Raw genomic sequence first — 24496 nt, 5'->3', positions numbered from 1 at the left:
GCCTCAAGAACTTAAGGAGATCCTCAGCGACTCAATGAGAACCTGCCTCAAAATAACAAATAAAAAATGCTGGGATGTAGCTCAGTGGCTTTAGGGGAAAAAGGAAAAAAAAAATTTTCAATTTATATATGACAGCAGAATGTATTATAATTCTTTTTACACATATAGAGCACAATTTTTCATATCTCTGGTTGTATACAAAGCATATTCACACCAATTTGTGTCTTCATACATGTACTTTGGATAATATTGATCATCACATTCCACCATCATTTGTAACCCTATGCCGCCTCCCTTCCCCTCTAACCCCTCTGCCCTATCTAGCCAATACCAAAAAACCAAATGTCGAAAACTTTTGTTTTAATAAGCACATTCTTTGTAGCTTGCAGAAGAACTACAGCCTTTCAAAAAATTATACTGATCCTCAAAACTACAAGACCCAAGATATTTTTTGTTTTCTTTTGCTTTTCTTAATTAAAAACATCAAAGATTCCATATTGGTCCTCCTATACTTTGGAAACCAGCACCTGCTTTAGTTAGTATTAGGATGTGGCAAAATTTCTATCTGGCGTAACAGATATGGAATAAGAGTAGAGACAGAAGACCTTCTTGCTTGATTAAACTGTGCTCAACACTCATAGTTTTGTTTAATTTTATCCTCTTTCTCACCTATACATACTTTCATTTTCCATTAATATCTACATCTTCAATGTTCTGAAATATTCTATTCTTAAACCCCAAGTTATCTCAGCCTTTAACTTGGTTTTTATTTCAAACCAAACCACCTTAAATAAAGAAATGTCAGTGGAGAACTGGAAGTTCAATTAATGCCCAACACACTACACAATATTTCCCTAAAAATAACAAGTGAGCCTACTTCACTCCAAACTGAAAACCCTTCAATCTAGAGATAGCATGTTTTCCAAAAAAAGGCTTATTTGTCATGATGTAATCTGTAACAAATACTTAAAGTATGTTTCTAGTTTGTGCTTTAAACTAATATTTTGAGTACTGTCATATATACATTTCCATCTGATTACATACCGTCAAGGTAAATATTTAACAAATCAGAAGCTATCCTTGAAAATATGAACTGCATTTAAATTTAGGAACTTCTCGCTAATTGCTAAAAAAAACTCAAAACTTAACTACTCTTGTTAACAAGAGTAACAAGAAATTAAGGTCTATATTTTAGCATTAAACTTATAGAGAACACATTTCACCATGAGCACCAGCTGGTCCCCAGGCAGGCCAAGCAACTTCATGCCCTTGTGCATTTACCTACACCATCTCTTCCACACCTCCCAAAGGATTGTTCATGAAATACTAGCCCCCAGATGGCCTATGGAGCCAGTGGGCACTGGTCAAATAAGTTTTAGAAAAACTGCACCTCTTTTTTTCCTCATGGAGCCCCCTTAAGCTCTAACATGTTCCCTAATCAGGAAGTCTAACTTTGTTCAATCCTTTATTAAGATATTTGTGAAACACATCTTGGAAACTCCATCCTATTAGGTGAGTGGTTATGTGTGTGATATCAGTTAGTCCTTCATCTTGTTGGCTTCTAAACTGATAAATATTTAATACTATTCTCTCCAAGATACAATATAAATCTTTTTCTAATTTTATTAATTCCTCTTGTCACAAAGATAGATGGACTTTACAAAACTTAACCAAGAGCATTTTGGGTGTGAGGGGATAAAACCATGTTTCTTCTTTAGGTCTGTGTGGCATTAGTAGCCAACACCTCCTTTTCTATTATGATTAGGAAACTACTCTGGTAATGAAGGGGGGGAAAATCACTTTTGCTGGTTACCTACACTTACACATTCTGCTTCCTATTTAGGAATCTAATATATTCTCTCTTTTTATGGGGGCAGGGGATGAGCCTAGATTACAACCACTTTATGAAACAGAAGATGTATATTCCTAACTCATTAGATATTCTTAACAAGTAATTTTCTAACACAGCGCTTAAACAGAACATATGTGTTTTAGTATTTATGATAAAATTGCACTTCAAATTATCCTAGACATATCTGCATTTGCTCATTAACAAGAGTGGCATTGTCAACTGTGGAGAAAATGACTGGTATAAAAATACAACTCTGTGTATACAAAACTAAATTCCAATTAACTATAATTCTTGCATTTTTCATAATGCATGGAAGATTATAAAACAGAACACCTTACTGTTATCTTCACATGTAATAGAGATGACGAATCTCTAGATTATCTAAATGTTATTTAAATATAAAACCCATCCAATTTTCTTTACTTCTTACCTTTTGTCTCAGTAGGGTTTAAAACTATTACCTTAAGGCCCTGCAAGATAAAGGCAGTATTATTTTGAGATCTGTGAGTTCTATGTACACTTCCTTGAAAAGCAAGACTTTAACAGAAAAAACTATACTTCTATCTTACAGTGATAAACTCTCTCTTTTTTTTTTTTAATCATCTAACTTTCTGAGTTAACACTGTTATTCCACTGTTATCTTGTTTTGTTTTGGTACTGAGGATGAAATCCAACAGGGATCTACTACTGAACTCATTCCAGCCCTTTATAATTTTTTTTATTTTGAGACAAGGTCTTGCAAAGTTGATGAGGGTCTCACTAAATTTCTGAGGCTGGCCTCAAATTTGCAATCCTCCTGCCTCAACCTACCACGTCTCTGGGATTACAAGTGTGTGTCACTGCACTGTTGTTCCACTGTGAAGAAACCTTGTCAGCATATATGACTTCTTCATTTAGACTGTGATCTCCTGTATAATGGAGATGTAGAAGTCAGCACACATACAGATCTATGTATCCATACACAGATAAGGAATTGCAATCGAGGTATCAAATGCCTTTAGTCCTGGCTCATGCATATATCCTGATGTATGAAGTTAAACCATTTATTTCAGAAGTCATGTTCTGGTTTTGCTGAGGTAGGATTTTCAATCCTACTCACTATAACTGAATTCCTTACTTAATGAGTCCAACAAACTGCCAAATAGATAATATTTCAGTTTCCTTAGTTTCCCTTTCCCCTCCCCCTGCTCCATTTAATACATGATCTCACTTCTCTTGACAAGTCTCTGAGGGATGATTATACTCTGGTTCTAACTACATCTCCTTCCCCCAGGGAAAGTATACAAAACAATGATTTTGAACTTATGTTTTCTATGGAAATCTTTCCTCAAAGTGATGCACAAAACAGAAATTATATGTTGCTTAAATGTCACATGCTGGCTTGTAGCAGAGAACAATGCTCTAAAAAGGGGGTGATTCCCACTTGAGGAAAAAAGATGACGTTTATCTTTTTCATCAGCAATAAAGTAAGTGGCCTAGGAACTTTGCACAGGACAAGCTCTTCACCTGTACCACCAATGTCCCCATGCATCCTCCCAAAAGTCTCATTTCAAGGTGAAAAACTGATAACACTTTATAGAAGAACTTGGAGCTCGATAATTTAAAAGCATGTTTACAAGAGCTGAACACCATCATTATTATTACCACCAATAGAATTACAAGCAATTAAAAGCAGTTTAGGGTAGGAAGTTAGAAATGCTTCACAGAATTTAATTAAACAAATTGAATTTTGGCACAGAATTGGAGGTCTACACCCTCTTTTAAAAACAATGCCACAGACTCCTTAAGGACAAACAAGACACTCATATTTAAACTCTCACGTGTCAAGTACCAACACACAAAAGGCCTCCGCCTTCAGCTTCAAGCATAGTTTTGAACTTGTTGCTTCTTCAAAAGGGAAAAGATTTTGCCAACTGAATCAACAACAATGCATTCAGGCATTATCTTAATTTCCTTATTCATCTCTGATATTACTTTCTAGAATTCTACATAGAAGTTTGAATTTCATAAGAGCAGGTTTTACTACATGCTTTTGCTCAAGTTACATTAATCTGAACACAACATTTTCACACTGAAATAAATCAGAATTGCTGGCAGGTATGGTGGCACATGCCTACAATCCCAACAGCTCCACAGGCTGAGACAGAAGGACTAAAAGTTCAAGAGTAAGGCCCTGTCTCAAAAAATAGAAAGGAATAGGGATGTAGTTCAATGGTAAATTGTTTCTGGGTTAAATTCTCAGTACCAAAAATTTAAAAAATAAATAAATAAAATCAGGACTGTTGAAAAATTTTAAGCAACAAGCATCTATTATGGTTGTGATTTTTCCTAGAAGAAATACATCATTTATAAAATGATCAGAGATTCGGCCTATCTCAGACTTTATTTCCAATAAACATGTCAAGGTTCTCTGTGATAATAAGGAAAATGAGGGGGAGAAAACTAAAACTACTGAAGATGTAGCCGACATTCAAGAACCAAAATAAATGTAGCATTGATACATAGACATGTTGTGGCCACTTCTCTACAACATTAAGAAATAGATATTCCCAAAACAAATATCATTCATAAACTAGCTAAAATCCATATCACTTGTTTGAGCTGAATTTTAATTACTAGAAGAAGACAATTCAGAATTATTTATCTATAATGTTGAAAACACAATTCTATTCTATCAAAAGACCACTGGGGGGCATACATAAACCATGGCACTTACCCAAAAATAAACTAAAGAAGGGGAAAAAAATCACATTTGTGTGTGAGATTATTTTTATTATAACTTACTATTTGTGCTTAATAACTACAAAGTATCTCCAAAGGTACTAACATTAAGAAAAGAAATATAATTTTTAAAAGATAAACTTTAGATTGTCTGAACAGCCTAAAATTTATACATTCTACACATAGATAAAGCAAAGAGCAAGAAAGCATAGCCACACTCACTTTCTACCATTTTCATTCAATAGCCTCAAAGAATTCTTTAGGAAATATAAACTCCAATCCTAGGGAACAATATTCTTGTTAAATGTATACAAATACTAATTTGCTTTTATTCTAACATTTGTTTCTGCCTAAAAGTCAAGCTTAACCTTTTAGTCTGGATAACAAAGTTCTTCATTAAAACCATGTTTTATTAGAATATTGCATATTAGTAATCAAAATCTTCTAACATGACAGATGTTAATATTGAGAAATGTGTAACATCCTTGTGATAATGAATAAATATACACACAAATGAATAATGAATTTCTATAAACAAATTCAATAATGAATTTCTACAAACAAATCATAGAAAATATGATTTTAAAGCCTTAACATGTTCAAATTAATCAAGAAACTTTTTCAAAAGAGTATTATATAATAAATATGAAGAACAGTATTACATTGAACTTTAAAGGAAATGTAAAGCGGTCAGAAATTTCTGTACCAACCTGCCTTTTGCTGATTTCTGAAGTGGCTCTTTTGAGATTCAAGGACCTTGAAAACCTCAATGCCTTCACGGAGTCCTTCCTAGAGACACCAGAGAAAGAGTAATACCTTCCTGCAGGCTTCCTCTTCACCCTGTCTGCCATCTTGACCCATCAGAAAGGCAACATCCACAATGTCCCAGATTTCAAAACTAACTACAAAGTAAAATAATCCCCTCCTCAAACTATACAGCCTATGTTTTGCCCAGTCCTCAGATAAGGATAACAACTTAAGAATCGGCAGGAAATAGAAGACAGAGCCCATTCCACATAAGTAATTCTAAATGGACAACATAGCCTTTGCATATGGCAACATCAACTCCAGGCTCTCTACAGAGACCAGGTTCAGGCTCTTCAGCACCAAATTAAAACAACCTTCACCAGTTAAACAGGCCTGGAGTAGTTTGTCAAGAGTAAAACAGGGTGTAGCAACACGCCTTCTAGTCAGTGGGGTGTGAATAAATATGTCAGGTTCAAAGAGGTTTCTTTAACTCATTCCTTGTCAAAACAGAGAGCAGGCCAGTAGGCTCCAAGATAGATCCAATCACAACTACTTGAAAACAGTAGTCCTCTTAACATGGCTATTTAGTTAAGCTCTGTGTACAGCTTTTGAGGGGAGGTGCCGGGGAGCGGGTGCTAGGGATCCCAGGAGCCCTCTACCACTGAGTTACTTTCCCAGTCCTTGTTTGTTTGTTTGTTTGTTTGTTTATTATTTTGAGACAGGATCTTGCTAAGTTGCTGGGGCTGACTTTGAACTTGCAATCCTCCTAGCTGTGTGTACACTGTCTTCCTCCAGTGAATGAGAAATTGGATGATCAGATACTCAAACACACAGGTTTTACTCAGAAAAACACAAAGTACTAAGCATTATTCATTAGGAGTCTAGGATACCCTTCATCTGTACCAGAAATGGGAGGAAGGGCGTAGTTATGCCCTTTCCAAAAGCAACAAGAATATCTTATCTCAGGTCTAGATGAACTGATGCTGAGTGTGTGAAGAATATTCGACAAATAAGACTTGAAGGTTGGGAGTGCAGTTCAGTGGTAGAGTGCTTGCCTCCCACATGTGAGGGCTGAGTGCCATCTCAGCACCATCAAAAAAAAAACAAAAAAAATTTTTTTTTTTGCTTTGTTTTGTTTTGGTTTTGTTTGTTTAAAAGTCATGAGAAAGCCAGGAGCTGTGGGCCGTGCCAGTCATCCCAGTGACTCATAAGGCTAAGATAGGAAGATCACAAGTTCCAGACCAATCTCAGCAGCTTAGCAAGACATTGTCCCAAGGTGGCAGACGGGTGAGGGGGAGAAAGAGAAGAAAATATAGAAATACATCACAACAAATACTGGATTTTATGAATATTCACAATACAATTAATTCTATTCATAATACAGCCACATAAAACTCAATACTTTAGGAGACATTCAAGTCTAACCCAAAGATTGAAAGGAAATACATTCAAGGTAACATTTTCTTAATTTAGCTACTAATCCTGAATATTCATTCGTCAACAAGAGATATACAATTATTTTAAAAGCACATATCAATTATTAAAGAAACTGTATAACTGAAAAAAACTACATAACCAAACATTAGCTTGTACCAGAAATACAAACTGATGGATAATACAAACATAGAATATTTAAAGACGACAGTGTTTAACAAAGAGGTATATACTGCAGCACTGCTCCAAGTGTGGTCCCAGTCTACAAGGAAGTACAGAAACAGTAAGCTTTTGGAACACAGCAATTTGAGAGAGTAATATTATGTCTGTTGATTCTAATAATAGATGCAATAAAAGTATGCGAAACACAAGCCAACTTTTCTGAGCAATTCTCTTGCATTGTATTTAAGAACAGTATTGCTATGCCACAGATTGGAAAAAGAAAACAAAGCTAACCTTTCACAAAGGTAGTGAAAGATGTAGTTGTCAGCTTTTTCTTTGAAGACAGAACATTTAAGATTGCCTTTCTGGGAGGAAGGGATCGCAGACCTGTGGTAAATAGAAAGAATTTTTCTTCTGAAAGCTGACCAGAACATACCTCCTAATAGTCCCAGAATGAATATTCCCACCTAAATATGGAACATTTCTTGTTTTAAAAGCACTTGGAATTAAATTATGCTATGAAAAAATAGAAGCAAGACATAGCCACATCATTAAGGGACAAAATTGTTGGAGCTGAAAATATTTTGTCAGTAATGTCATCTTCCTGTTTTACAATGAATCCCTAAAGGTAAATGTTCTCTATTCACATCAATATCTCAAGGCCTGCTTGGAATGGAATATATGCTCAATAAACAGGCACCAGCTAAGTTAAAGAAAATGATGCTGCTACGGAAATGCAAATGCAGCTTCAATTCCATAGCAGCATCATTTTCTTTATATTTCATGTTCCTGGCAACTGAGATATCGCTGACACCGCGCATTAGTGCTAAATAACAAATACCTGAGAATAGATGTTCATCATCTGACTGGCCTTTTGGAAGGAAGTATCTCTTAGAAATGTTTTGTAAGAAAATAAGTCAAGCTGTAAGCGACACACTGAGATACAAAGAACTTCAGGATTCTGAAATACGGGGTTATGAACTCTATGACTCCCTCACTCTAGGTCAATTTCCACATTTAAACTATATGCTTTTAACTTAGCAAGGGCCTACGCAACTTAGTGAGACCCCATCTCAAAATAAAAAAGGCTTGGGATGTGGCTCAGTAGTGAAGCACCCTTGAGTTCAATCCCCAGTACCCTCCTCCCCCCCAAAAAGTATGTATGAATGTGTATACATACACACACACACACACACACACACACACACACAGAGTGTGCTTTTAATATACTAAATGAACTCTTCCTGACTGCTAGTCAAGTGCTTGCCACTCTAACATTAACTGGTTTTAAGTCATAAATTTCTAGTGGCTTTACTGAATGTGATTTTCAGAACATAGTTTAAAAATACCATTGCTACTGTCAAGTCTGAGGCATAGCTTCTCTTAATTATTTCTTCACAATATTTCAAATTCAGGGCTTTTATTTTGTTTTGTTTCCCAAAAGTCTAGATTCATCTTACTCTCATTCATATATTTTATGATAGGAGAATATTTTATCTGTATTTCCTAATTAAAATGTATTCATGCATATTTCCTTAACAGTCAAGGGCTAATCAAGGTTGTGGACAACCAGAAGAACCAAAAAAGATTATTAGATTGGAATGACTGCAACTTTTTGCCACATGGAAATGCTATTTGTCACATGCCTATAAATACCATGTATTTTATATGGTTGTGATTTCCAAACTCTTGTCTCCAGCTCTAATCTCTCCCTTGGTCATCAGATCCATATGTCCAATTACCTACTTGACATCTCCATCAGATGTCTCATCTGTATTTCAAAACTAGCTAAATGTACCAATAGAAGGCTTGACCTGACTTTGAATCCTTTCTCCCCTCCTTCAATTTTCTTCATCTAAGTCAATGGAACCTCTAAATTCCCTTCTCCATTTCTTCTGCTTCAGACTCAAAAAAGTCATCTTTAATCCCTTGACTTCTCTCATTCCTCACAGTCTAAAATTCTGGAAATTTCAATTCAAAACATATCTCAACTTCACACATTCTTCCCCAAACTCTACTCTGGTCTCAGCCACCATCCTGTCTTCACAAGTCTTGTTCCCCTCTCTTGCCCATCATCTCACAGTCAGCTTCTGAAAATGCCATTAATGATATCACCCCACAGTTTGATGGCTCGGTGGCTTTTTATTGAATTTACTATAAAAATCTCAAAATCCTCAGAATAGCCTCTGATGTCTTCCCTACTGTAAATTCTGCCTACTCTCCACCCCGCCTCCTTCCCCTCTCCCATTGCTCACTGCATCCAGTCACACTGATTTCCATGTGACCCATAAACACTTCAACCCTTCTTCCACTTCAGGGTTTCACACCTGCTGTTCCCTCTGCCCATAGTGCTCTGCCCCAGCTATTGCCAGATCTGGCTCCTTCCATTCCAAACTCCAGCCCACCTGTCTCCTGTGACAGGTCCTTTCCAACCACCACAAAGTGTCACCTGCCCCTCTATCGTCTATCACATTCCACTCTCACTTCATTCCTAGTATGTGTTCCTACAAGAAACTCTGTGAATCAGAAAATACCCTGATGCTGCTCACTAGCTCATCCTCAGCACCTCTCACTATTTCTCAAATATATGAAGGACTGAGTAAGTTTTTATTAAGTGAATATTGGAAGAATAAAAGGAAAGACCAAATTTGAAAGCACTGCTTAACCTTTGCTCAAACTCTGTAATAAAAAAGGCTGGGGACGTGGCTCAGTGGTGAAGCACAATAGGCACCAGTAAATGTAACTTGTCATACAATTATACATGACATTAAGGTCTTGACATTTTAACAAATGTCATATAAGAAGACATAGAAATATATAGCTAAAAATATACTTTTTTATTAGCCAAGCTAGCTTCTTTCTCCAACCTTACTCAATAATTAGAATGTTTATTATTTAGGGCCAGGAAGAAACCCAAAGAAGTGGAAATAGACCTGAAAACCTGGGAAACACATTTTTTTAAATGGGGTCACTACAATCTGTATTACCTTAATACAAGGTATGAGCATAATCTACTACAGAGGGTAGTACATGACGTCAACACATTTCTAAGTTGACTTATTCTGCATTTAAAGTAAAACCAAAAGGTCCAAGTTCTAATTTTCCTCTTCTTTTTCTGTAAAATCCAAGAAGGGAGGAAAAATCTGTTACACTGTACTATGCTTTCTATTCTTTTGTGAATGATATGATCTTGTTTATAACTTAAAATTAGTTCCCCTAAATTGTCCAGAAAATGTTTATTAAGAAGAAGAAGCTGGGTGCAATGGCGCACACCTATAGCACTAGTGGCTCAGGATGCTGAGACGGGAGGATCACAAGTTCAAAGCCAGCCTCAGCCTCAGCAAAAGCAAGATGCTAAGCAACTCAGTGAGACCCTGTCTCTAAATAAAACATAAAATAGGGCTTGGGATGTGGCTCAGTGGCCAGGTGCCCGTGAGTTCATCCCCAGTATCCAAGGACAAGGAGAAGAAGAAATTAACAGTCATCCGTTCTTCCCTCCCTCCCTCTCCACCTCCCTCCCTCCCTCTCCCTCCATCCTTTTCTCCCTTTCTTCCCCCCCCAACCCCCTCTCTCTCTCTTTTGGTGGGGGGTTAGGGTGGGATGTTACTATGGCTTTTGAGGAAGTAGGGATACTGGGAGATGATGATACAGTCTTTGTGTAGTTCCCAAATACTCAAAATATAAAACTAGGCACTCTTTTTTTAATTTATTTATTTGTTTGCTTGTTTGTTTGTTGCTAAGAATTGAACTCAGGGGACTCTACCACTGAACTATACCTCCAGCCCTTTTCTATTTTTATTTTGAGACAAGGCCTTGTTAGGTTACTAAGGCTTGCCTGAAACTTTCAATCCTCCTGCCTCAGCCTCCTGAGTTGCTAGGATAAAAGTATGAACCACCATGTCTGGCTCTGCTTTTTTTCTGTTTCAGAAAAACAAGCATACTGATGGTAATACTAGGAACCCTCAAATTCTAAGGATGAAAAAATAAATGAGGTATTTCTTCCAACAACTATTGCTGAGCACCAATTGTAAGCCAAGCTCCTTTCAAATTGACAGAAATGTAAAAATAATCAAATGAAACTGATTATCTGCGTAAAACAAATACCTTAGATAATCTGGTTTAGTCATTTATTTGCTAGTTTTCAATGTCTTAAAAGTTGGTATTCCAGGAACGAATATCCTCATTTGATACTGGTGATGACAGTGGCAGTGACAGTGACTGCCAATGACAACAGCAATTAATCTTTACTGGGCCCTTAATTTTGCAGAGACAATGCTAAAACATTAATAGGATTAATCTTCAATTTAAAACTACTCACAAGGTAGGTACAATCATTTCCCATTTACATACAGGAAAATGAAGGCTAGAGAGGTTCAGTCATCTTCCCAGGCTCATTAAGTAAAGAAGTCATGGAACCAGAATTCGAATGCAGACAGTGAGGCTCCAGATTCCACTGCGCAAGAAGCTCATGGCTTATGAAGCAACACCAAAGCCAAGTGCAGCAAACCAAGTTACCACACCTATGATTAATATAACTGAAAATGCAAGAAAGACTCTGTCCCTTACTTCTCCTGACTGACTTGGCATCCTAGACAAGCAACGCTTACCACTTTCCTAGGTAGGCTTAGGGCCAGTCAATACTGCACAGAATGTGCCCAACTGCAGAGCCCGTACTGCTTATGAGGGATCTTGGTACCCTTCTTACCACTTGGCCGCCTACCAGATTCTCTACCACTGTCACCTGCACAAAACAAAGAACTGTGGGCAAACCAGTACCCATAAATATTTAAATGTTGGGAAATATTTTTTTTTAATTAATTAGCTATTCAATGTTCCACTTGACAGTTAATTTAAATATTCTCTTCTTTATAGAGTCTCACTAAAATAATAAATTCACTTAGAGGAAATTAATTAAGTCATCTAGTTACTGAAGTCTATTTATACAAATTATTTCAATGCCAAGTTATCAAACTTTTAAAATCATTCCTTCCCTATGCCAATTCATACTAAAGTTAAAATTTTTAAAGTTTCTATTATAAGCTATATTTAGAATTGTCTAATGCTTTCTTCATATTGGGATTAGGCAGAAGCAAAATTATTTATTTTTTTTTAAATTAGAAGTAAAAAAAAAAAAATCCTCAGTTACTCAAATATCCTACCCTCAGAGAAGACCACTACTGATATTTTTTGTTCTGTCCCTTCAAACTTTTTCACACATAATTATTTCTGCTAAAATTAAGACTATGTTTTTATGCTGTTTTAATAGATTTGCATCTGATTCTCTAAATTATCTATGCTTCAGTCCACACCTGACACTCCCAAGGCATTCAAACTCATTCAAATTAACACTTAACCCTGACCTCCCACCCCAACATGGTCAACTTAACCCCACAATCCAACCTCCATGGCCTCTCGCCTCCCCATCCACTGTAACTCATTCTTCACAGTGCTGCTAGGAACGTGTTTCTCAAATGTTAATCTGAGGGCTAGGGATACAGCTCAGTTGGTAGAATGCTTGCCTCACATGCACACAGCCCTGGGTTCAATCCCCAATACCACCCCCCAAAAAAGAAACAAGTTAATCTGATCACATGACACTCCATACATCTCCACTCACCTATCCTTAACATGTCCACTTGCCACTTGATCATTCCTCCACCCTACCCCAAAGGCCAGCCTGGCTTTAACCTGTGTTTGGTCAGGGTACTTTGCTAAATCTTTCATAGAACCATTCCTTTTGTTCAAAATCATTGTCTGATTGTAATTATGCATTTAATTTTTGTAACTGTTCAATTCTTCCTTTCCCAATAGATAACCATGCCCAAGAAAACAGGGACCACATGTACTTCTATTTGACTTTGTAAAGCAGCACTTCACACCATGCCTAGTATGTAACAAGTGTTTATTAAACTGGCTGAGCAGTTTAATAAACACCTGTTACAAAGCACATTATTATATATGTTGTCTTAACTGTTATTATTGAAGCACTCTGGTTTTAAAAAATTCTCAATCTTTTTCAAGAAAGTCCTCCCTCATTCAAGGCATGTGTTTTGCTTTATTTTACAGCTTGAAAGTTCTGAGGAAGGCACTAAAAAGTAGAAAAAGAGAGCTTTCAAAGAAATTAACAGTAGTGTCAACTATAAACAGTTAAATCTCACTATCATTTATGCAGCAATCCATTCCTTAACAGAGTCATTTATTAAGGTTCTTAGAATTCATTTCATCATCCCCAAATAAATTCATTTTAATAATCCTTATTTGAGATACAAAAAAAATATGTTCTAGCCAGGCACACCTGCACATGCCTGTGATCCTAGTGACTTGAGAGGCTGAGGCAGGAGAACTGCAAGTTCAAGGCCAGCCTCGGCAACTTAGAGAAAAAGGCTGGAGATATGGCTCAATGGTAAAGCCCCAGGGTTAAATTTCCAGTAACTTAAAAAAAAAAAAAGTTCTGCATTCTCTTCTACAAATTGTACAGACTCTGACTGTCCTCAGCATACAAACAACAGAGGGCTTCCATCCTTCCACATTAGCAATATCAATAACTAGGGACAGAATCTATTTAGCTTTTTAGAGTACGCATAGAGAGATGTTTTCCACCTATAATAAGGGTACCTCCTACCATCACATTGTTGGACACTTTTTTTTTAAATGAACGATGACAAAATAAGCAAAATTATGATTTATATATGGAATAAAAAAATAAGATTCGCAAAAGTAGAAAACTGTAAATTCTTCAAATTAAGACATGCTCCTGGGCTGGGGATGTGGCTCCAGCGGTAGCGCACTCGCCTGGCATGCATGCGGCCTGGGTTCGATCCTCAGCACCACATACAAACAAAGATGTTGTGTCCGCCAAAAACTAAAAAATAAATATTAACAAAAAATTCTCTCTCTCTCTCTCTCTCTCTCTCTCTCTCTCTCTCTCAAAAAAAAAAAAAAAAAAAGACATGCTCTTTACCTGAAAGTTCTGCCATTCGTCTATTTCAAAAGCAAAATTTATTACAACACATTTTGGAAATTTCAATATATATGTCTGTTGGGCTGATGTTTTTTTCCTTTTTGTTTTGTTTTTAACACTGGGGTAATTTTATTAATACATGAGGCACCAAAACTACATCAGTTTATAGGTTAAAAAGCTATTGGGGAGGGGGATGATCAAAACACCTCTGCTTGAGCTTTTCCCCAACACTTGGAAACCATTGCTCACACACATACCTCTTAACAGTCTCCTAAAGAAACAGCCAGACTTTCCGGAGGAGGCTGGATTCTGACAAACACCCACAAGCAGTAGACAATGATCTCCATCACAACTTTTTGCCATGTCTGGACACCAATACAAATGTGCATGCTCTTCAGAGTGCATTTAATTGCCACTCAATTCAATCCTTCTTTCACCAAGCACAAAAACAGGCAGTGGAAGACACTGCACAAGGTCACCACCAAACCAGAACATGCCTGACATCATTCTTGGTCACAAGAGAATTACATCCAAGTATGACAAAAGGAATGCTTGACCAAACATCTTAAACCACCTTCAGCACCAAAGATACAAAAGAGGAGACAATAATATGTACAAGAGAAAAGACATTCTTCTTGTCCACACAAAAGTACACTTCCTTCAAATCTAAGCACACAGCCAATTACACCTGAAGTCTTTGATTATGCCCCTTACATTCAGTCTCAAGCAACTGTCACGAAAAAAGAAGTGATTCTCAAATGTATTTTTTATGATATATTTAGAAATTCCCTGAATTTACTGTCACAGAGAGAACAAAAGGAGTGGCCTAGACCCATTGATGACAATATAAGACAGGTTCTGAAATAATAGTAAAGACCAAACCAGAAAGAAAATCAGATAAAAACAATTCAGAAAGTAGCTATCTCTCATAAACAAAAAGCATCACAGTTGGCCTAAATGGTGCTGAGGACAACACAAAATCCTTTTTGGTTTTTCATAATCTGGCAAAATGTCAATTGAGAAAACAGAGAATTGGACATTACAGGTGAAAAAGACACCATGAAAGCCCACATGCTCTCCTGCTCTGTGGTCCCCATGGGAAAGCAGCATAGTGGAGAAGGGACAAACAAAACAAGATACACAACTATGGCCAAAGTAGATAAAGAATATTCTCTGCCTTAGAAAATCAAACCTATTCCAAGAACCCAAGACAACCCATGTTCAACTAGTACCATGTTCAACAAATCTGGATACAACCTGGAAAATGAAATTGTATGGGCACAAAAGGCACTTTCTCAGGGCTCTCTGCACTGATCTCTCATAATCAAAGGATAATGCAGAAAATTATGACTAAATTCTTCAATTTTCTTTTGCTATCATTTGAAATGTTATTTCTTAATCCTAATTTGTCCATTGTAAAAAAAGAACTTTTCATATTACAAATTCATGGAGATCAGACATGAACTTGGCACCATTAGGAGAATTTTCCCCATGAAAAACATGATTTCAGAGTTCAGTGACCCTAAATATGAGATGAGAAGAATTGCAAAATGCAGCTGCCAGAGATCCTACTTCCCCAGGCTGGGTATCTTCATTTTAAACATACATCCAGAGGGCTCAAAATATGGTGCATCTTTAGAGGAACTGTATTATGTAGGAAAAGTATAATGTTTTTGTTTTGATGTAAAAGCAAATCAGGTGTCAAGATTTTTACTCACAGTAGCTGCCAAAAATAGTTGAAAACACTCCAGGCTGATTAAACAGAATCAAATTTCAGAGCCATAGAAAACAAGCATACAGCATACCACATCACACAATATCTGGGTTTGAGTAATGCATCCAACAATACTGTCAATCTGGGCACTCTGATTTTGAATTGTTAATTTTATTTACATATGTATTTTACAGTTAAAACTTAAAATGGGTCCTTTAACCCAGGAAATCATTGGAAAAAATTGAAATTATTTTTCTATATGCATTTCAGAATAAAATGCCAATTTAAAAGCTACCTCAGCCTTTTGTATTGTATTCTGGCATTTTTGATATAGAAACTGATTTCCATCGGCATGATATAAAATTGTCTAAAAAAGTATATCACTTATTAATGGTTAAAACCATTTTTTCCCTCAGGTTAAAGCGCTTTTTTGTTGTTCTTCATTTTGTTTTCTTTGTTTATTTTTGTAGTAGTAGGGATTGAACACAAGGCAGCTCCACCACTGAGCTACATCCCTGACCCATTTTACTTTGAGACAGTCACAGGCTGGTCTGAAAATTGCAATCCACCTGCCTCAGCCTCCTGAGGATTACAGGTGTGCACTACTGCCGAACTATTTTTAATGAGAAATAACAAAAGGGAAAGGAGAAGGCAAGGAGGAGGGAGGAAACGGCAAAGGAAAGGGAGAGAGAGAGAAAGAGGAGAGAAAAGAGAAGTCAGAGGGAGAAGAAGAGGATAATGAAGGAAAGAGCAATACGACATCAGTTCACCTCTTTCAAACATGATGGTTGGGAAAGGGCAACTGTGTCAATTCTTCAGAAATCCCTGTAATCACTGTAAGCTTTAGAACAGAACCACAACAAAGTTGACTATAATTGAAGTCTCTAGATGGTGCTTTTCATGTGGCTTGCAGAAATGTTGGAGAGTCCCCCTACTACTGACTAAATGAAAAGCCTCAAAAGGAGAAATGGCACCAAAAAAAGAAAAACACTATCCATCATACATATACAGAAGAGTTCTGCAGTTTTTGACACAGTGTCTTGGCCCACAATAGCTGCAATGGGACAATTTCACAATGGCAGGTGCTAGTGAATCCAATATTCCTGAATTTATGTAATATTTCTATCTGAAATCTTTTGTTTTCTTTGAGATTTCAGGAAAGCATATAAGATTTCTGCAGACTCTGAGCAGGCATGTTGCTAATTGTTAGAAACGCAGGAGTGAGCAAGATCCCATAGCTGGGCTCACCTACTCACAGATCAGTGAACAAATGGACGAGAGGATGAAAATAGAGGGATGGTGATTAGAAAATGTCCTGGAAGGAATCAGAAGGAGCATCCTGAGGATTTTGCCATCTTCCCACCTCCTTACATAATCTGGCTGGTGTAACATCCCATGCTATGACAGTGATGTTTTATGAGGAAGTACATATATCAGGCAGCAACCTCAATACAGCTGTCATAATATAACTGTTTATGTGGCTGTGAGCCCTTCTGCAATCTCAGTTCAAGTCAAACATGAAAGAAGATGTGGCTAAATAACCCTACAAGCCTGCCCAAGTCTCATCATCTCATTACAAAAAAGAATTTGCTGACTTCTATATGCAGAGCCAGACATCCTGAACAAATTATTAAAACCTTGAGATTTACCATTCCTCCTCCTCACTCCTTCATGATAACAAAATAGAAATCATGGAGATAGTGTTCCAGTGCAGAGAAAAACTCAAAGCAATGATGGAAAAAGGTGCAGCTTTCTGAGAGCCATCAACCACAAGGAGGGTGCCCAAGATGTGCTTGTTCAGGCCACCTAATGGGATGGACCATCTCTGGGCCAACACTGGGACAGACATCTAAGGCTTTGTATATCCTACACTGAAACACAGTCCTAATGATAAGCCCAAGTTGACAAGGAAGGTGTACCGAGGTTAATGCCTGATAGATGTAGTAGCACAGCAACCTTTTTAAATAATATTTCAATTTTAAAAGTTACATTTTATAAATTCCGAACTTAAGTCCTGGGTATTGAGAAAATCATTACACCCTGGCATTCACAGCAGTGAAGATTGTGGATGATTATTATACAGCAAAATAGACGAGAGTGGATGAGACAAATGATATTTAAAACAGAAAGGAAAGTGCTCTCAACTACCACACTCTCCCCAGTCCCCAAACAATACATTCCGAGCAGATTTCCCTGGACTTAAACTCACTCTGTCTTTATCATCTGCTACATCACAGAGGATGTCATCCAGGTCTAGAATTCCTCCATCTCCATGTTCCAAGCGATGCACCTGTATCCAGTAGTTTGGATCCTAGACAAAAGGACATAAATATTGAAGTAACAAGTTACAAACACCAAAAGGGAATTCAACAATTTAAACTGTGATAACTTCCTACCCACTAAAGGAAGCAGACTATATCAACAATACTGTAACTGAATAAAATTAAGGTAGCTCCCTATGTTTCATATTAAGTTGAGTTTTCTTTTATTTTATTATAGTCACTCATGCATATTCTTCCTCTTGGCTCAGATGTTGATTTACTACATAAGAATGGCAAAAAAAAAAAAACAGCAAAATTTGCTGCATAGGAAATATTGATTCTCTAAAGTAGATTAGGTTTCCCATTTTCCAGTATATGAATTACTTATTAATCCACTCAATGCAATCTACAAAATTATATAATAACAGCAGCATATATTATTTGTCTGAAAAACTCTCATATTTGCTAATCTGCATAAAATAGTTCACACACCCTGGTGGCTCAAAGTTCCCCTTACAAACTGGTCTGAAGATACTGATGAGAGGGGCTGTGAACAAAGAAGTCTCAGAACAATGCATTGTTGGAGACTATGTTTATAAAGGTAAAATTATATATACATGTATATACATTTAACACACCCACCCCAAAATGTGCAGTGGTTATCACGGAGAAGTAGGATTTGGCAAAAAGGAACATTTTAAATTTTATTAACTCCTACATGGTAAATGTTTTTAAAACCATAACACTCTTCAAATTATTTGAGGAAGAAACATAGTTGGCTTTAAACTTCCACAACCATTCTTATTTATATACTCAACTGGAAATACACTAAATTGTGTTCTGCTACTAACTACTGCATTCCCCGCAACACAGTATTGCTATCAAAAAGTTCTATCAACACTGTTTTGTTCTGTTTTTTTTTTTCCAAATCTAAAAAGGCAAATTTGTTACAGCTCTTTCTTGAAGAAAAAGTGGGAAAAAGATAAAACATTAATGATAGTCAAAGTATAGATTCCTCCCAGATCTATGGACTAAGACCCTCCAGGGGTGATGCCATGAAATTCAGATTCTTAAGATCCTCTTCTAGTGAACCTCTAATGAAGGCATGCCTAAGAACCACTAAAATGGAACACTTCTTACTTTAAAAATGCAGAATTACCAATTCTTGTCACTTTTTAACCAGCACAGCAAACAGCTCAAATGTAATACCATAAAAAGTACTATGCAAATAACCTTCAGTTACTACACCCTCACTTATCTGGACCCCTATAAAAGGAATCAATCATCCACAACACCAAGAGTAACACACGCACACACACACACACAGTCAGTCATCCTCTTCATCTATGGGGCTTCTTTTACCGCACATGTATTCCCTGATTTCAATCACACAGGGAGTCCTTAGGAATCCACTACTATTCTTGCTCCAAAATTCATCATTTCTGTATTTGTTGAGCTGAGGAGGGGGAGGGGAGGAAGGAAGGAGAGGAGAAGGAAAGGGAGGAGGAGGAGGAGGGTGGAGGGGAGAGGAGGGGGAGAAGAAGCCCCAAAACAAACTATACTCCTAGTTCCTAGTTTTCCACACCAAATGGTATTAACTTTCCAAGGGTAAACTGGAAGTAACTAATATCCTGGGAGTGAACAAGGAAATGGTGTCTTTTAGCCATCATTCTCTGGCCATTCTGAACAGGGACACCCTGTCTCCCTACATCCCACCAAGCAAGCTCTTCTGGGCACTAACCAACTTGAATATCAATTTTCATTTCTATACAGTAAGAACTGTTCTTTTAGCTTCCTAAACCACCTTACCCTCCATCTGAAATCATTACCTGCAGGCTTTCTATAATGTTTGTAGCCACCCCTTCAATATAAATTCCCACCTACAGAGTTTCTCAGTCCCACAACTTCATCCTTCAGAACCTGCTGCACTCCAGCATCTCCCCTGCATTAAGGCTGCATTAAGCCCTGCAGGACTGTGATCTCCACACAAGTGCCCAGGGTCCCCAATGTCTGGGTCCTACCTGATCCTCCAGGCTGGCCCACAAGTCTCAGCCACCAAGTCTCCTCAGGCACCCTATTCTCCAAGAGCTGTTCCTGATTATCCCACCCCTTGGACAGACTAGAAGTTTAGCTCCAGCCCACTATTAAGGTTTCCAAAAATCTTAACAGTCTGCAAAACAGTTGTCAGATGTCAACTTTAAATCTTTAAAAACTCTTAATGCTTTATTTTTATGCATGCTAAAATAACAGTAGAAAATTTCTGCTGAAACTCTTGTTACTATACCAATTCTCTGATTCTCTTGACAGCAACATGTGTTAAAGAGCTGTCTATCCTTGTCTCAGATTTATCCCCTCCCCAAATCCCATTTAATCAGGCTTCCTGCCCACCACACTCACAAAACTATCCAAGTCATCAATAGCCTCCACATTGCTAAATCGCAATGGACCTTTCTCAATCCTGATTATACTTTATCAGCAGAATTTAATATCAGAGATTATTCCCTACTCTTTGAAATATCCTATAAATTTGGTTTATAATGCTCCCACTAGGCTTTTTAATTTTGAGACTTAACTGTTGACTCCTGCCCCTGGAGGGGTCCTGATTCAACAGACCAGATGACAATGACAGCATCACACCAAGCTATCTCAGGCTGATGCTAACTAAATGCCACTCCATAAATACACACTCAAGGGAAGTGACATTTTTCTGAGAGGGAATGAGGAGAGCATCAGTAATCCTAACAAATCATACTACATTAAGAGAAGCAGATGTGAGCAGGCTATACAAAAATGATTCCCTCCTACCAGAGTATAAAAACCAGGAAGGATATTTTTGCCACTGAAAAATAATTCCTTGGAAAGTTTTTATCTCTTGGGAGATTTTAAGTGGCAGCTTTCATCAACACATTTCTCTTTAATAAACAGAGGACTTGCAGCATATTCAAGGGAATAGTCAAGCACCCATGTGGAGAAAAATTGAATTTTATCAATTTATTCTACTTTACAGCAGTTTATATTAAAAAGTTTGAAGAGTAATAATAAAAATCAGGCCAGGCGTGGTGGTGCATGCCTATAATCCCAGGAGCTGGAGAGGCTGACACAGAAGAATCACAGGTTCAAAACCAGCCTCAGCAGAAGCAAGGCGCTGAACAACTCAGTGAGACCCTGTCTCTAAATAAAATACATAATAGGGTTGGGGGTGTGGCTCGGTGGTTGAATGTCCCTGAGCTCAATCCCGGGTACCAATTTAAAAAAAAAAAAAAAGTAAAAACTCATTGCTGTCCTGTCTATAGAAAATTAGAAATGTAATTAAACAAAAAATGATACAGCACTGTATATACTACTAAAAACACTAATTCTATAATAATTATACTGGTCACTGGATTAAAAAAAAATAAAGACATGTGTCATAACTGTGGATTTAAAAAAATAAAAACAACCAAGTATCTTGGTTATGATATGTTCATTTAAATAATGAAAGATTTAAACTCTAACAATAAAGCAGGGAAAGGTAGCACAGGAAGCAGTCCCAGTGACTCAAGAGGCTTTGGCAGGATTGCTTGAGCCCAGAACTCCAGGGTACACAGAAAGACCCAATCTCAGTGAGGCACATTTGACCCAAAGATGGGTGGAAGCCTGGAGAAGTCTGCAGATCAAGCCATATGAAGAATTACTGCTTCTTATCCGGATAAAGAACATAGCCAAGACCTGGCCTCGTCCTTGAGAAACAGGGGTGTGAGGGAATACCTCTAAGTCTCAGCTAGAATATAAGCAGAAGTAACTTTACAAAACGCAAGGAATCTGACTTACAAAACGCAAGCTTATTCTATTTCGGTACATGGTAAGAGAAGACAACACAAACAAAACCCTAAGGAAAGACTGATTCCTATTCGGCCTTCCAGAAATCTCTCAAATTCTATTAAGAGTGTCATCAGGGGTGGGGTTATAGCTCAGTGGTAGAGCACTTGCCTGGCATGTGTGAGGCACTGGATTCTATCCTCAGCACTACATAAAAATGGATAAATAAAAATAAAGGTATTGTGTCCATCTACAACTAAAAAAAATGTTTAAAAAGAGCATCATCATGTTATACAGCAAATTAATGAGCTTTGTGAGCTATGACTGGTAAAAGAAATAGCTCCTTCACGTCTAATGCTTGAAAACATTTCAAGAGAAATATTCTCCTCACTTTACTGCCTCTTCTCCTTCAACAGCTTTGCTCCCCATCATAGATTTTGAAGATGGAACGTTTGAAACAGTAAGTTTCTTTTAACTCCCTTCAAAGTTGGCCTTGACTAAAACATATTCTCCTATCAATTTTATTTCAAATATTTCTGGAGCAACAAGTGTTGTAGACTATCATGCACCTCCCTCCCCCCATAGTACTGGTGCCAGCCAGTAAAAGTTGTCAGAAATAATCAGTTATCAGATAAAACATAAACAAGTAGATCATGATGTGTCACAAGAAAAACAGACCCACAAATGCTTCATAACCTCCAAGGAGGAAAGGGTTAGGAGAGACTTATGAGGGGTGTTTCTGCAGAACTGAATTCTAACAGATGAGGAGGCTGAAGGAAGGGGAACCTAAGACATTCTGAGGAGGAGGAAGAGCAAAACAGGCCTGGAGGAGAGGCAGAGTTTATCAGAAAACTGAGGACACAAAAACCAGCTAAGAGACAAAAATGGAGGGTGACAACATCACGTCATATAGTTGCACAGTTATTTTGACTTCCTCCCAATCACCCACTGAAACTACAAGGGGACGAGGTTGTTGCTGGTTATTTTTCAAGTCATAATCCCACGAAGACAAAGAGAACAAAAGGAAACAAGCACAACAGTTTTTGGAAGCTGGGAAGCAGGTAGCCCAGTGGTAACATCCTTAGCAGAACTGACAAAATGAATCTGAACATGGTTCTGGGGAAAACCAGGAGGTAATATGACCTCCCCTGACAATTTTCTAAGAACTGAAATTGGGAGAACCAAATGCACCAGAACACAGCAAAGAAGACAGGAGGAGAAACAGAACTGGATAAAAGTGTGTTTGGGCTGCAATTTAAGCCCCAGTTGCCCTAAGACTCCACTCAGCACAGTAGCTGTTCCTCCCTCCCCTTCTCCTCGCAGCTCACTGAAGGCTAATTTTCTGGAGGTTAAAACAGTTGGTGGGGACTGGGAAATTCAAGGCAGAGCAATTGTAGAGGTTCCATAATAAAAATGGGAAGAGATAAGCCCTCTGCTTCCACTCGTGCCCAGAATGTTGACAACTGAGCTGATGCTACCCAAGCAAGAGGTTGGTAGAGCCTTCCTGGACTTCTGACCATCCAAAGAAAAGTCAGAGGAATCTGGCCTAGCCCAGTGACTCTGCTATGAAACTCCCAGTGTAAGCCCTTGACTGAACTCAGTGTTCCCAAGTTACACTAGTGTCCCTTATATCAGAGCCAACACCCAAGACAGAGACTTCTGAGTAAAGGCCCATGGATAGAAGAGAGGCCAAAACAAACAGGAAAGAGAACTTGGCAACCAGAGACTACATAAGAAGGTGATGATACTGAGAAGATGCTCCTCTGATGGTCCCCTGAGTTCAGACAGGAGTTCATCCAGGTTGCAGAGTGGGAGGAGGGAGGGAGGGAGGGAGGGAAGGAGGAGGAGGAGGAGGAGAGGGAGGGAGGGAGGAAGGGAGGGAGGGAGGGAGGGAGGAAGGGAGGGAGGGAGGGAGGGAGGGAAGGAAAGAAGGAAGGAGAAAATATTCTGAGAACTAAAAACAAAAAAAGAAAAGCATTTGAAAACTCAATACGAAAAATCTAAAAGGAAAAGCTAAACGGGAGAGCTGAGAGGACTTGAAAATATTTCCCACAGAATGAATTCAAAAAGAAAACAAAGGATAATAACTCAGAATATCTTTCAAGTAAATCAAACAGCTCAATAATTTGTAGAAAAAGAAAACTGGGAAAACAGAACAATAACAAAAAAAAAAAAATTCATCATTACCCAGAATGATGTTTTTCCTCATTGAAAAGTTCCACAGAAAAACTCATACAACTTATGAAAACATACATATACCAACGTACATCAGAACACAGTACACAAAGGGGAAAACAGTTACAATGAAGGGATAAAGAATCAAATGGGTTGAATTTCTCAAGAGCAACACTGGAATCCAGATGATAAGGTTCCACTGACTTCAAAATTCCTAAAAGAAATCGTTCTTGGGGGCTGGGGATGTGGCTCAGGCGGTGGCGCGCTTGCCTGGCATGCGTGCGGCCCGGGTTCGATCCTCAGCACCACATACAAAAAACGAAGATGTTGTGTCCACCAATAACTAACAAGTAAATATTAAAATTCTCTCTCTCTCTCTCTCTCTCTCTCTCTCTCTCTCTCTCTCTTTTAAAAAAAAAAAAAAAGAAATCGTTCTTATCCTAGAATCCAATACCTTGCCCAACTATCAGTAAAGTATGGAGATAGAGGGGTATTTTTAGAAATGCAATGTCTAAGAAAATATTACCCTCTTTGTACATTTCTCTGGAAAGTACTAGAAGACGTGTTCCAAGAAAACAAGAAATAAACCACAAATAGAATGGCCTGGCCTATGAAACAGAAGGCATAAGACAGAAGAGAACTCCCAGTACAGTGGTGCCAGCTGGTGAAGC

General features: G+C 37.8%; 1 protein-coding gene across 19 annotated transcripts in view; it reads right to left on the bottom strand.

The window, feature by feature from the left end:
- Pard3 (par-3 family cell polarity regulator) overlaps positions 1–24496 on the bottom strand; it is a 666792-nt gene that overhangs the window by 534926 nt on the left and 107370 nt on the right. For all 19 annotated transcript variants that reach the window (XM_076832338.1, XM_076832348.1, XM_076832341.1 and 16 more), the window contains exon 2: positions 17801–17902. In XM_076832338.1, the coding sequence (XP_076688453.1) occupies positions 17801–17902 (102 nt within the window). The remainder of the gene's footprint in view (positions 1–17800; positions 17903–24496) is intronic.

The sequence above is a fragment of the Callospermophilus lateralis genome, chromosome 13 (genome assembly GCF_048772815.1).
Source record: "Callospermophilus lateralis isolate mCalLat2 chromosome 13, mCalLat2.hap1, whole genome shotgun sequence".
Classification (NCBI taxonomy): domain Eukaryota; kingdom Metazoa; phylum Chordata; class Mammalia; order Rodentia; family Sciuridae; genus Callospermophilus; species Callospermophilus lateralis.
The sequence above is the reverse complement of the archived record's forward strand: the minus strand, read 5'-3'. Positions and strand labels throughout refer to the sequence as shown.